At 41.1% G+C, this 15026-nt stretch overlaps 1 protein-coding gene across 1 annotated transcript in view; it reads left to right on the top strand.

Moving 5' to 3' along the window:
- Positions 1–1224: 1224 nt before the first annotated feature.
- Positions 1225–15026, top strand: part of Galnt5 (polypeptide N-acetylgalactosaminyltransferase 5) — a 37039-nt gene continuing 23237 nt past the window's right edge. Inside the window, exon 1 of the mRNA XM_027420060.2 lies at positions 1225–2645. Coding sequence (XP_027275861.1) covers positions 1225–2645 — 1421 coding nt within the window. The remainder of the gene's footprint in view (positions 2646–15026) is intronic.

Below are 15026 nucleotides of genomic sequence, written 5' to 3'. Positions count from 1 at the left end.
TGCCCTAATCCCTTTAAGTTTCTATAAAAAATACCATATACTAAATGGTCTACAATCAATATCAGTTAATTGCTCACAATTCTGGAGATTAGGAAGTCCATGAATGGCAGACTTGGTGTCTAGTAAGGTTTTGTCACTTGGTTCCTTCAAGATTCCTTCTTGTTGTGCCCTCACATGGTGGAGTGGGCAAAGCATCTCACTGGCTCTTTTATAAGGACCTTAATCTAATGTATGAGGGCCCCTTCTTCCTTATCTCAGTACCTTCCAAAGACTTTCTTTGCATGCTAATATCACCCTATTGGCAATTAGGTTTTCCACACTGTTTTGGGTGGAGACACAGATCATAGCAAAGTGTCTTGAATATTCTACAGGAATATGACAAATTGTGTCAGTCCATTAAGTCTAAGAATGAAAAAAAAGATGGACTAGTGTAAAAAGAGTATCTGACCTACAAAGAAATATTTCTGTACCTATTCATGTGTTTATAGAAACCTTCTGAATAGCTGAACATTGCTCTCTTGCAATGAGGCTGTAAGATGCCCTTTCTTTAAGCCATTAACCTCTTGGAGCTGAAACATTAAGGTTAAGAATTAATTGATCCAGCAGAGCTCTCCAGCATCTGGGTACCACAGGGTTAATGAGTAGGAGTAGGGTAGGTGGGGTCACAAACCAGGAACACATGCCTTCTACGTTAGTTTACTTTCTGTCTAATTGCCCTTAAAACACACACTCTCTCATATAGCACAGAAGGTGAGAGCTGAATGAAGTTTTCTGGGTAATGGCTTGAAATGTTTTCCTTCTGAGAAGTGGTGTTGAGTTACAGCATGCAGGGAACTGGGAGGAGAGAAGCAAGCAGCAGCAGGCAGCACCATCCTAGCCCCACCTTTTCTTGGGCTTGAAGGAAGGTGGCCATGGCCCTCCCAGACAAGATGCAGTGAACTGTCCTGTGGCTGGAGCTGACTGCTCTAGGAACCACCCTGGGCCAGTGTTCACTAGGGTTTAACCAGGGCCAGTGAGCAAGCATAGATGCTTTGCTGTGAAATGCCACGCAGGCAGAGAGTGACAGGCAGTCAGTAGGAACTGAGCTTTTCCCCCTTGGATGGCTGTTTCCTGCTAGGTTCAGGAGAGCGGGAGCCTGGCTCCTGCTGCTGCTACTGTCTCCACTCTCTCTCCACTCCAGGTAAGCAGACTCGGAGGGCAAGCTGCAAGGCAAGTCTTTGTACAATGAACAAGATCCGAAAGTTTTTCCGAGGAAGTGGGCGCGTCTTGGCATTTATATTTGTAGCTTCTGTCATCTGGCTGCTCTTTGACATGGCAGCTCTCCGCCTCTCATTCAGTGAGATCAGCACTGGGATACTCAAAGAAGACATCAGGAGGAGGGAGCAGACGGGATTCAAAGTCCAGCCAGACCGAATGAAGATCCTTCACTCCAGCATCACAGGAATGAGGCTGCCCCAGAACCAGGTGTGGAGCAAGGAGAACTTTAGAAAGGTAAAGGCTCATACACTCAAGGAAAAAGAGAGTATGGATCAAGTCCAGAGGAGAGGAAAACTGCAGGTCTCCCTGGAAAGGGGGAAAGCTGTGCCTTTGTGGCACCCTGCACATCTCCAAACATTCCCAGGGTCTCTTACCATGCAGAAGACAGAGGGGAGAGACAGCAAGCCTGAAGCCTCCTCCCAATACATGACACCCAAGCCAACAACTGTTTTATCGCAGAGGACCCCCTTCACAGCTTTACGAGGAACCCCACGGACCAAAATATCAGTACACACAGAAACCTTTGCTGAAAACCAAGAGGCCCCAAAGAATCATACTCTCAGCCGTAATGCATCAAAGTCAGCATCTGAGGGGACTCTGAATAGGGCCATCATTGTCAGGATTGATCCATCAAAGCATCAATCACAGACAGGAACAAAATCGAAGGCACACTTTGTTAGTCCACCAATCCTGGAATACGGGGAAGCCATAGCCATAAAGAAAACTGAGTCTCAGAGCAAAGGACTAAAGCACAAACCCCATAAAGTTCTACCTCTTTTTAAGTTCGTTGCTGATACAGGTCATTTAAAGAGGCAGTCTGTGAATGAGACAGAGTCGAGAGGCTTGCCAGAAGATGGCAGGGCCAAAGTGGCACCAGGGAAGAAACTTAACTTTTCTGAAAGCCAGATTGTGATTATAACCAAAGAGGACGACCTGGGCACAGATACCAAAGAGGTGCCTGACTCTAAAACCCAAACTGTCATTCCTAAATTACTGGGTGCAAGCCAAGGGAAACACATCCCGGGGAATCAAAGCAAGACATATTCCACTCCACTAGGTCCACAGAGAGCAGTGTCTCAAGCCAAGCTTGCCTTAGCCAGGGGACTCTATCCAGCAAGAAGCAATTTGACTGCCAAGGCCCAGACTGCGGGACACCAGCAAAGCCACACAAACACCCCTGAAAACCATGGAAGGCACCGTGTGCTGAGAATCGACGAGAGCCTTTCTCCGAGGGATCCCAATGCTCCGGGTCAGTTTGGGCGCCCTGTAGTTGTTCCCCCTGGAAAGAAGGAGGAGGCAGAACGAAGATGGAAAGAAGGAAACTTTAATGTCTACCTTAGTGACTTGATTCCAGTGGACAGAGCCATTGAGGACACAAGGCCTGCAGAGTAAGACCCGTTTCTTTCTCTTTCTTTGAACCTAGTATTGGGCTGTCCTGTATATAAAGGTTTTATTGAAATTTCAATTTGTGTGAATTTTGGCCACCTATAGAATTAATTTGAGCTATTTGACAATAATTATTCGATGATAGGGAAATAGTCTACTATGAACACAGAAAAAATTTCGATAGCAGAAATGCACTGTGCTCTCTTTCTATGCTCTCATTTCGGGTTCCCTCCTTAGGTTCCATTTTCTTCCCTTTGTGAAAAATCTGTTTAAATGAGTAGAGGTATTTACTTCATAATCATATATATATATATGTATATATATATATATATATATACATATATATATATATGTGTGTGTGTGTATTAAAAGAAACACAAGCGTAATTCAATTATTACAGTGACAGTGGAGTAAATTATCATGTTGGAAGTTTTCATTGTTTACAAGCTTGTTCAGAGTGTATCTGCAAAATGTTGGTATATTCACTCATAAGGTGAATTAACTCTTCCTGAAATTAACTCTTAAAATATGAATACCCATGATTAATGATGACAAGGACAAGAAAGGAGATGATTTAATCTCTAAGTTAAAAAGTCCTTTTGTTGGTGAGAATAGCAGACCTTCATGTACTCAGTCACTGGGAACAGTAATGCTGGAAAAAGGCCATCAATAAGCAAACACCTGTAGGGGTTTCAAGATCATGCTGACAATAGTCCCATGAACAGAGTTTCTGAATTTGCAGGAGTCTACAAATATGTAGTGAACTTCATGAGCCTAAGAAAAGAGAGGGCAGGCATTATGACATGACAATAGCTGAGGGCATTCATGTAATTAGTGTCTTTCTAATTCTTACTATTAGAAGTGTATCACTTGCCCATAAGTATTGCACTACTAAAGATTCCAAATGGACCCTGATGATCCAGTTAGCCAAAAAATTAAACTCCTTACCTCGATCATCAGAAGGTGTTTCCTGTCACGGACACAATTCAAGTGCAGGCTGTGACTCTTTTTGGTGCATTTGTAAATGAGGGTACTTATAATCATATGTTTATTACCCATTAATTAAATAATATAGCTCTAATTGCAATTTGATTTTCCACTCCCCAAGCGAGCTAGCCTGGAAGCTGGAATTCACAAATGACAAAATTGAGACTCTGAGCATGTGTGGTACATAAACAATGGTTTTCTTTGGGTGCTTCAGAAAATGTTTCTTTTGAACATAGGAAGTTGGGGCAAGCTTTTGGACAGGGTTGTCCTAAAGAAGGCAAGTATAGATGAACCTTTACTAATGGTATCAATAGTAGTGTCTTCACTGTGATGTCAGCCACAAAGAAAAAAGTTCAGACTCTTAGCCATTGACACATAGCCATTGGCCATGTACCACTGGACAGTTTAGTTGGGGCACTGTGCCACCCACATTCTTCAAATCAGAGATGCATCCTAAAAAAATACTGTAACGTTCCCAAATGAGGAAACTGCAGTCCTATGAGCTTAAATGGTCTATGATCATTGACCTAGTTCTTTGAAGAGAAATAATTAAAATTCACATTCAAAATTCCCCTTCTCTCTCCTATGTTAGACCAGCTATAACCTGAAATCCTGCGTGTTACAGTATTGCACACTAACTAAAACTTCGCACAAGGAATACAGGAAAATGAAGTCTCTTTGAAGGCAGCTTTGTTTAAATGTGCCCGCAGATTGCTACCAGCCCAGCGAAGAGTCAGGCAGAGCACAGAACACAGGCTCCAGCTCCAAGTAAGAAAAATTTGGAACAGTGTGTGAGGCCAAAAGCAAGCACTAATGTTATCACTCAGCTGATTTATCGAAGGTTCTCTGGCTGCCAGAGCATGTTAATTTATAATTTAGTTTGGGGAACTGGAGTCCTGAAGCCCAGGAGAGCTACAATCAGACTCTGTCCTTTGCAGGAGATTGTCCAGCTGTTCCTGAAACTGACACGTGTGCTTGAGATGATGAGTCAGAGAGCACATGGCCAAGTCCTCTCCCTCTTGCCACACAAACCACCTTGGCTAAATATAGGTGTGTCTCCTGGAAAGCTGCCTGGCTGATGCTCTGTCTCCCACCCCAATCCAATGGAGACAAGCTAGCCATCAGGAAGTTTACATGTGAGACGCCCCCCAGAGGATTTCTGGCCCTTTTGTGCTATGCTTCCTTAAAGGAGAATAACTGATTTTTCTTTTCTTTTATTCAAACTGTGAGTATAAATATTTGCAAATCATGCATTCACTTGAATGTCTGGAAGAAAATACAAATGAAAAACATGTGGGATTTTTTGGGTAGGCAAGATTTGGAAGAAAGGATTTTTGTGTTTCTTTTAAACATATTTTTCTTCAGCTTTGATCATAATGTATCTGAAATGTCTTACTTGTGAATATAATAATATTTAAGGTAATAAATTTTAGTCATCTTCAGAAAATTCTTACAAAACATAATAAGAAAATACATGCATGTATGCATGTGGAGGTGCTAAAAGAACTGTAAGACCCCCGGAAGCTCAGGCCTCCAGGATCTCAGCCCAGGACCATGGTCACCCCAATCACTAGGCAGACTCGAAAGCTTGATGCAAACTGCACGAGGCTTTATTGTTGTTTAACTATTGTTGTTTAACGAGCTAACCCCATGTTAGCTCGGGTCTTTCATCCACCCACCATGGAGGATGGCTAGGAAAGACAGCTCAAAGCAGCTGTATAGAGATCTTATAGGGCAGCATAAGGAGAGTGTCTAGGGGTATGCACAGGCTCAGGATTGGTGTGCCTCCAGGCTTGGAGGGCTTGCCCTGTGTTGATTGGCCAACTGGTTTTTATGGCCCATAGGACCTCCCAGGGTGGTTGCTATGCTCTGCACGTCATTGCTGTGCACTTGTCCATAAAGCACACCCAGAGCCGTAAAGCATAGCACCACCAGCTAACTTCTGATTGCCACGAGGCAGGCATCTGACCTCTTAGTGACCAAGGCAAGGTCAGACAAGCATTTGTTCGGCTGTTATGGCTGCCGAAATGGGGAGCTGGTCCCTTCAGAGCTAGGCCTTGTAATTAGATAAAGTGAGGACCACTGTAACCTTTGGATTTCAAAACTTTAGGAATAGCTCTCTGATGTTTATATTTGAAAACAAAATTGCTCTTACAAACTAATTAACACAGTAAGTGCCATATCATAACTTCTGCTGAATATAGACTGAAAGGGGATAAAAAAAAAAGGTTTTGCAATGTTCATTTTGACTTCATTCTTCTCAGAATAGATAATGTTTAGTTTCTAGTTAATGGTTTAAGGCTAAATGAACTGATATGCTAGGACAAGGTTGACACTAAGTAGAAGAGACAGGCAGGGTTGCCAGGACAACTTCTCCTACTTTAGCTTTAAAATCAGTCTCTTTTCCAAACCAATTCTTTAAGCCTTTTCCTTCTAAACCCCAGAAAGACATTTCTAACATGCTACACAGTCTCGAGGTCTTATCCAAAAACAAAGGACACCTCTCTGCCAACAGCATTGCTCATACTATTTTCTTAGGGTTGTCTAGGTTTTTCCCCATGGCAGTAGATATCTAGTCTGGTGTACATGCTGTGTCTCCCAAGGTGGGCCCTCAGCATAGGGGAAGCCAGTCTCATGACACTTAAAAAGACTGTGGATAATATGTACGTGTGTGTATGCATATTCACATGGATGTTGACGTGTGTGTGTGTGTGTGTGTGTGTGTGTGTGTGTAGGCATTGACATTGGGTATCTTCAGTTGTTCGCTGCTTCATTTATTGGGTCAGGTTCTCTTGCACAAACGACAGCTTACTGACCCATCTCGTCTAGTCAGCTTGCCCTGAGGATTGCATTTCTGCTTCCCTGGTGCTGAGATTACAGGCACCCAACACTTGGTGGATCTGGGGACCTAAGCCCTCCTCCTCGTATTTATAGAGCATGAGCTTTCCCTGCTGAGCCATGTTCCCAGCTCACATGACTATGTTTTCTATACGTTTTGCTCCTGACAATCCCCTGCTGATCTCTTCACAGTGCAGAGTATCCCTCTGCACTCTGTTTGCATGGCCTTACCATTTTCTCTGTCACATACTAATCCAATATCACTCAGAATCCTAGTGTAGCCTACCTCGGCCTGGGCCATGACATAGCTGTGACCACTATTGGAAAATAGTGTTGAATGGATGCAGCCTTATCTTTGCTGAAGCACTTCGGTTTCTTACTAACAAGAGCATCCTTTGGCCTTCCAGCTGAAGTTTCAGGCTTCTGTAGAAACTGTTTTCAACTTTATTTCATTCTTCCCTAGGGTACAGCACAGGGCTGGGCATTCCAAAAGCAAAGGTTTGCATAACATGGACTTTAAAAGCATATTTCTCTATATCGAGTTTTGAAAACTAATACTATTGCTAAACAATAAGTGAATGAGAGGTATTAATTCAAATGAAGCCTATAAGTCACTTTATAAATTCATAGTTGCTGTCTGATTTTTATGTTGAATATGAGGAGTATATATTATCATTTGGTTTAAGGTAACTAAGTCCTATTTTAATTACTTCATGTTTATTCTTTAGATCATTTTTGTTCTTTTAGTTTTAACTTATTTATTTTTATTTTGATTTTCAAGTGAGGGAATTGCTTTGTTTAGATGTTTTTCATCAAGAAGTAAATAGAATTTTATTTCACCTAGAATACTTATAAAATATACATAAAGTCAAATGTTTTTTGACAATCACTTTCCACTTCCATATTCAATCTTTTAAAAGTAAAACAAACAAGCAAAAAACCTAATCATTGAAGCCCTTCTTCTTAGATCTTGAAGTGTGTTTGCATCAGCACCAATCAACATCCACACACACACCACATGCACACACACTTCACATGCACACTTACCACACCCCCTAGTGCCACACAGATACATGCTTATGTATTGCTGGGACAAAGTTCTATCTAAAATAGGCCAGTTCTACTTGGGAAAGTCCTTCTCTGGCCTAAAGCTTTGGTTAAGATTGAACTCCAAAAATGAACTTATTTAAGAGTGCAATTCCTAAATTTGAACTGGGAAAAATACTTAAAGGAATTTTTTGCTGCCAGCATTTAGTTATAACAATACAATAAGAGTTGGGGCTGGAGAGATGGCTCAGGAGTTAAGAGCACTTGTCACTCTTGTGGAAGACCCAGGTTGAAAACTTAGCACCCATATGGTGACTAACAACCATCTGTAACTTTGAATCCTGGGGAACCAATGTCCTCTTCTGACCTCCAGGGGCACCAGGTACACGCACTCATACACATGAAACAAAATTTCAAAAATCTTAGTCATGATTCACTTATCTATGTCTACTTATCATGACATTACTCAACAGCCTACCTGAATGTTGGCTGTTCTATAGAATTCTGCCAAACTTTCCCCTGGAGCCATCAAAATCCATCTTTGCTGTCTTAGTTCAGAGCCAGGATTGTCAACCAATACCTTGGCTCCTTCCTACCCAGAAAAGAAGGGTTTCTATTGGCACTTAACAAAAATCAAAAGCTAGCACTGGGCATTTCCTACAAACCTGCCAGAATTACTGAGGGAAAATTTTCTGGAATCTTAATGTTGACTGTAGGAAGGTCAAGATAGCCACATGTTACTGGGGAAGAAGAAAGGTACAGGGCGGGGCAGGAAATAGCTGATCATATATCCTCCCAAATCTCAAGCTACTTGATGTTTATCAAGCTGAGAGAAAAGAGAAAGTTAAAGTTAAATAAAATTCAAGATTTTGTATCATATTGGATGAATAATAGAATTGGTGTGGTGGGGGGTGATTTTGTGACTAATAGTGACTGGATAACATCATCAATAGCCTGGCGCAGCTGTGAGATTTCCAAGCCAGCAAAGAACTATCAGTGGCGAGGAAAATCATAGCCTGATTCCACACCTATGGGAGAAAGCACTCCATGCTGCTTCATTATTTGTGTATCTGTGCATGCAGACACTTGCATTTATGAGCAGACATGTTTCTATATGAGAGGGCTCTGGGCTATGTCTAACAATTTTAAAAAAGTCATATGCAAAAGAAAATAAGAGGAAATATGTGTTTAAAAGGCAGAAGCTAGACCACATAACATAACAAAGGCTAAAATATGGCTGAGAGATAGTTCCAAAGTCTTCAGGTGCCTCTATCTGTCATATTCATCTCTCACTAGAAAGAGAAAGACAGGAGAGAAATATAAACACAGTCCAGCCATTAATTCGAAACAAAAAAAGCCACTATACAGGCCCAAATTAACACAAAATTGAGGAAGCTAAGGCAGATAATGGGTGCATCCTTTTAAATGTTGCCCATGACCTAGAAATACTCTTGAGAGCATACTTAGTAAGTACAGGACTTTGAACCCATTCATGGCTTTCTCAGACATCTAACCCAGAGCCATATTCAACCATCAGCCTCATTTTATCAAACTCTTCATGTAATATTTCCCTGGGTCCTGCTGTCCCAGAACACCATTCCCTCTGTGTTCTTTGGCTGACCTGCTCCAACAGAACTATACAAAAAGGGTAAGGGGTCTCCTCCCCCCACCACCATGGATAAGAAAACTTAGGTTAAAATAAGAATGTTTAGAGGTTCTATTTTATTTTCTTTCAAAACTAAAAGGAGCTATTTAGACTCCCCAGGAAAAAACTTCATTATGTAAAATTCAAGTACCTTTTAAATGGGCTTGCCTTTTATATATGCTATGTGGTGTGTGTGTGTGTGAGACTTGAGATAGAGAACTGAACATTTGCAAAGTTCTTGCCACTTTAATTCTTATTTATCCTAAGAACAAAGGTTTTCAAGGTTGATATGGTAACTGTCATCTCAGTGTTACTTATAGAGAACTTGGGTGTTGATATTATGGCAGGTAATTCAGGCAGTGACTGCAGACTTCATTACATATCATACTCTCTTTTTTTTTTTTTTTTTTTTTTTTGTTGGCCAAGAGCCCGTACATCAGGCCAAGCAGCTGGTACCTTTTATCTGTCATGTCTTTTATCCCATTTGACAACCTCAACAGCCATGATATCTCCTTATTAACAAATGAAGAATCACACACACACACACACACACACACACACACACACACACACACACACCAAAACAAGGGTTTACAGCTCAGAAGTGATAGGTTAGACACAAATGCTTAGTCTTCTGATTTTCCCTCACTGGATAATAGTTGTACTTCACCATCCCGGTTCTCTTTTGCCCCAGCTAGTCTATCTCATAATGATAGGCCTAGGCCTCCTTGGTTTGTCAAGGTTCTTTGTGAAGGGAAATCTATCCCTTGCTCACAAGACATTCTTATTATATTATATTATATTATATTCCAGACAGTGATGGATGTATATGTATTATATATATATATATATATATATATATATATGTGTGTGTGTGTGTGTGTGTGTGTGTGTGTGTGTGTGTGTGTGTGTGAGTGTGTGTGTTTTGTACTAACCACCTCCCAGCAGCACTAAGGACAAGAAACTGCCTTGTGTGCCTTACTGGTGAGAAAAGCAAAACCAACTAACAGATTTGAGATCTGTTAGTTGTAAGTTGTAAGTGTCCCCAACTTTTAATTGGAGTGTTCTTTCTACAGTCTCCATAACCTCTTCTGATACGTTATATTCAAATGACTTTTGGAGAAATTAAGACTCCTCTCTTCCTCATGCATAGGTCAGAGGTGAAAAGGCAAATGAACATTGCATAGAAAATCTCACGAGATAATGACAATGGGTGCAAAGTCCAAGGTGACTACCTATATCCCAGAGCAGGTGTGAGGAGAGGAGTGACTCTGTTCAAGGTCACTCACAGTGGGGCAGGCAAGAAACATGGTTACCAGGTGCCCTGCCCTTCCCCCAGCACTATTTCCATCCTAGAACTCTGTCATCTTAACTCCTGCCTCTATCCCAATTTCACCCTGACAGCTGCCTGCTCAAAATAGACTATTGTTAAAGTGGCAAAGCGTTGATGCTGGTGGGATGTATTTCTGAGCCTGAGTCCATTCCTTCTGATGACACATACTTGCTTCTGCAACTGCAGCATGGTCCGGCTGAAGGCTTTAATGTGTGTGTGTATGCGGGGGGATTGGCCCAGAGAGCTCAGTCAGGTGATTTTAGCTAAATGTCAAGGATCATTTACCCTAAAAAGAACAAAAGACAAAAGTAAAACCCTCATATCAGTATAACCTCTTATCACCGAGAGGCAAAGGGGTTCAAGTAATTTAAAGTCTCGGGAAAGAATATAATTCCAGACAGAGCACCTCAGCTGGCCACTCGATTCTCCCGATGCTCCAGAAGATATCAGAGTATAGGGAGTGATGGCCGCTCAAGGCTCCCATGGAGGCTGTCGTTGAATTGCAAATAGAAGTTGAAACATATTCTCCCGACCTTCTGTTCAAACCCATAAAGATTGAGATTTGACCCACATGATGTGTTTTGCCTCTGCTGGAACAAAATGAAAAATTCATAGAACAGAGAGAATGTTATCATCCCCTCAGTGTTCTGATTTGAAGCGGCCAGTATTTGATAGCTTCCATTCAAATCCAGTCAGTGGCCAAGGACTGAGCACAAGAAGCCGAGAAGGTGAGCCATCGGCTTTTGGAGTCTCTTGATAAATGAACAGGCACTTCGTAGATTCAGACTGAAGACTTCTTGGGACAGAGCAGAGCTTTAAGTCAGAGCCAGTGAGTCTAAAGAGAGAGCTATTCCAAGTTCTCACATAGGCTTTTCCGGGTGATACCTGCCCAGTATTTTTATATCCATAGTTTCATTAAACCAACATGGCTGTTTTGTGATGCAAACATCATAATCTTCACCCTACAAATAAATGATCTGAGGCTCTGAAGATTAAGTGGCAGGCTGATGCCCATGCCACCAGAGGACTAAGTTTAGCTCTTCATTGTCTTTCCCCATCCCAAGCATTTGCCCTACCTCTGTCTTGCATCAGCTCTTTCAGGGAGATAAAAATCCTCACATTTGAGTCCTCCATAATCTGTAGTCTTTAGATTACTGTACTGATCCAAATCTACACTCCCAGACTCCTATAAGCAAAAGAGTTTGAATAATATTAAGCAAAAAGCAGTACCTGTAGGTTCTAAATACCTAGTTTGTGTAGTAAATTTTTGGAATAAAATGATAAATTTTTAATCCCAGGAACGTTTACAAACCCAAATATCATGCATGTAAGTTAGATTTCTGTGTCTATTCCCTTGCCTGCAAAAGTAGCAGAGGTCAAGACTCTGACAAATCTGAAACAAAGGTAATTCACTTTACTTGGGTCAAGGGAGAAGAATTTGAAGTGGTTTTACAATCTATGGAATTTAGATGAAACTGGATGACTGTGTCTACTTGTACCAGGAGCAAGTATTATTAGTGCCGAAAGCTGTCTGCTCTGACCTGCTGTGCCTGCCAGTGAACAGCAAGGGTGCTGGTTTGTTAGACACTTGGCACATGTTTAACCTGTGTACTGATATAGAAGATCAAGTTCCTGAAAGTGTGTGACCTCACATTGGATCACCCAAACCAGCACTGTATTATGTGATTCCAGCCATGCCCAGTTTTAAGCACAAGAAAGTCTTCTGGGTGTATATCTAGGAAAGATTTCTCATTTGGATTCCAGAACATTCTGAAATTTCTTGCATCAATCAAGTAAAACAAACTACCTCTTCCTGTTTTCCCATTGAATTTCTGTCTCATTGAAGGAGAAGGGATTGTAACAAAAAAAGCAAGATATTTCCAGAAGCATACTTCTTTTTCAGATAAAGAACTTATATGTTTATTCTACATGACTATTAACACAATTAGGACCTATATGTCCATGGGGCTGGAGAGATGGCTGATCTTCCAGAGGACCAAGATTTAATTCTATTCTCAGCACCCATATATAACATATATAACTCACAACCACCTATAACACTAACCCCAGAGGACCCATCACCCTCTTCTGGCCTCCAAAGGAACTCTATGTATGTGGTATACAGAAATGCTTTCAGGCAAATACCCATGCATATAAATGAATCAATATTTTAAAAAAAAAACAGTTTAGAATCTACAGGTCCTGTGTGATGATTAAAAATTACCCAACAAAAATGTAGGTTTTCAGCCCTGCACATGAAGTTACCTATATATATTATCACCATTTCTCCTCTGTCTCAAAGGAAAATATCTCTCTCTCTCTCTCTCTCTCTCTCTCTCTCTCTCTCTCTCTCTCTCTCTGTCTCTGTCGTGACCCAGCTTGTCTCAGCTTTTCAGCTTTAACCCATGACAGCCATGAGGTTCGGCCTGAGTGGGGGTGTGTGGACCTGGAAGCTCCCAGCAACCCAACAGCGATAGAGATCAAACACAGGCATCTTGTCATCTTCAGAGAGCTCTCATTTCCATGTTGTAGAACTAGAGTCATTTCTTTATTAGCCATCTTTTCTGCTGTTTCTTAACCATCCTGCCAATACCACAAGGAAAACCATTTCTCTTTGTTCTCCTCTCTCCTCTGGTCACTCGCCCCTAACCTCCTAACCTTCCATCCTCACAAGTTATTCACACACCTCTAGCACCTCTGCCCAGGTGAGGGCCTATTCAGATGCTTAGGCACATACAGATGCAAAGAAGAGGCATATTACCCTGAGGCCATGTTAAACAACAGTAGCCTTACTGGCATTAACAATACAATAATGGGCCAGAGCTTTCTGGTGCTCCATGTTTAGTGAGACCAAAGGCTGGATCTCAAAATATTCCATAGCAGAAATACTTTGGTCCCCCACATCTCTCTCTCTCTCTCTCTCTCTCTCTCTCTCTCTCTCTCTCTCTCTCTCTCTCCAAGCTTTAAATTTAAGCTCTACTCCATCTCTGTCCTCTCATTCAACCATTCAATATGATCTATCAAATATTTATTATGTGCAACAGTCCTAGCAGCTTGTGGCAATACAGGAAGGAAGCAGATTTGACATACATTCAAGAACTCTGGGATGTACAAGAGAAGAAAATAAAACTGACAAATGGATGATGTGAAAGAAATTTAGGTAGCTATAACAGAATAATAGAACAGCTGGACTTTGACAGAGAAACTCTGTGCAGGCAATATTGAATCTAAGACACAAGTGAGGCAACATAGCTCTCCACCGGGCATGGGGCTGGTGCTCATTGATGAAACAAAGACTCACACCCAGCTCTCAGAACAACCTACTTAGTGGTTATGAAGAACTGGGAAGGGGGCTAAGAAAGAAACTGAAAGACAAAATGCTGAGAAAAGGGTGAAAATCAGATGACTATGAAATCTCAGGAGACTGAGAAAATATCGAGAATGGCTCAAAGAAACTAGACATGTCAGTTGAATCAACTGCCACCATAAGGTTGACCAACCTAAGGAAAGCCTGTCCCATTGATAATTTTGACAATCATTGATATATTTTGTCAGCTCTTAATTCTATCTGTACCATCCCTCACATCCATAAATATATGGCTTCATCCTTCAGGAAAGGGAGAGAAAAAGGATGACAAATTAGCCCCTATTCCACCTTGCAGCTCTCTGTCTCCTATTTAAAAGATTTCTTACAAAATAGTCTACACAGCCCTGCCTGTTCCTACATCTGGCTTGGACTAACCATTGAACTCTAGCCCCACCCATTCCCTCTTCAGTGAATTACCCTCTCATCACTCCAATTTTTGCTGCTCACCAGCTTGGCTTCTGAGAACTGAAACCTCACCTTAGAGATATAAGCTACCCTTAGAAAATAAATTTCAGAATTTAATTTTGTTTCCAAAATTGTCCTTCAACTGTTGGTGATTACACATCCTACTACATTTTTTACTAATACTTGGCAAGCCTGAAATTGGTGTCTTTCTTTATCCTAATTCTTCCCTAAATTTGAGTATTAATATTAAATTCATGACAAAGTATTACAATTAATATTTTATTGGATTTCTGCAAAAAATATAAACTAAGGAAGCTCCAAATATAGGTTTTTTTGTTTAAAAAAAAAGGAAAGAAAAAATGAGAGTAAGTGGCTACTTTAGTATTTCTTTAAGTTATAAGTAAACCTACCTAGTGGGAGAGGAAGTCCCACATTTAAAGATATATAAGAATGTGGCCCTCCCAAATAAAAGCTATTTCCTACTTTAACTTCTTAAGTCCTTGGGGTGGACTGAGGGAAATGGCCCTTCAAAGGTATATTTACTTCCTAATCCATAGTCTTCACCAATTCCTTACACAAGAAAAAAAGTGAATGCTGTGTGGCAAAACTGGCAATTAGTAAATAGAAGGCAAAGGCTGTCAGAATTTGGGCAACCATGATAGAAAACATCTGGAATGTTTGTAGATGTTAATAGAAACAACATGGATTCTAAGGATGACAGTGAGGGTCAGAAGAAAGTGAGGCACACTGCAGAGGACATT

The sequence above is a fragment of the Cricetulus griseus genome, chromosome 6 (assembly GCF_003668045.3).
Source record: "Cricetulus griseus strain 17A/GY chromosome 6, alternate assembly CriGri-PICRH-1.0, whole genome shotgun sequence".
NCBI lineage: Eukaryota > Metazoa > Chordata > Mammalia > Rodentia > Cricetidae > Cricetulus > Cricetulus griseus.
This window is presented reverse-complemented; position numbering and strand designations above follow the sequence as displayed.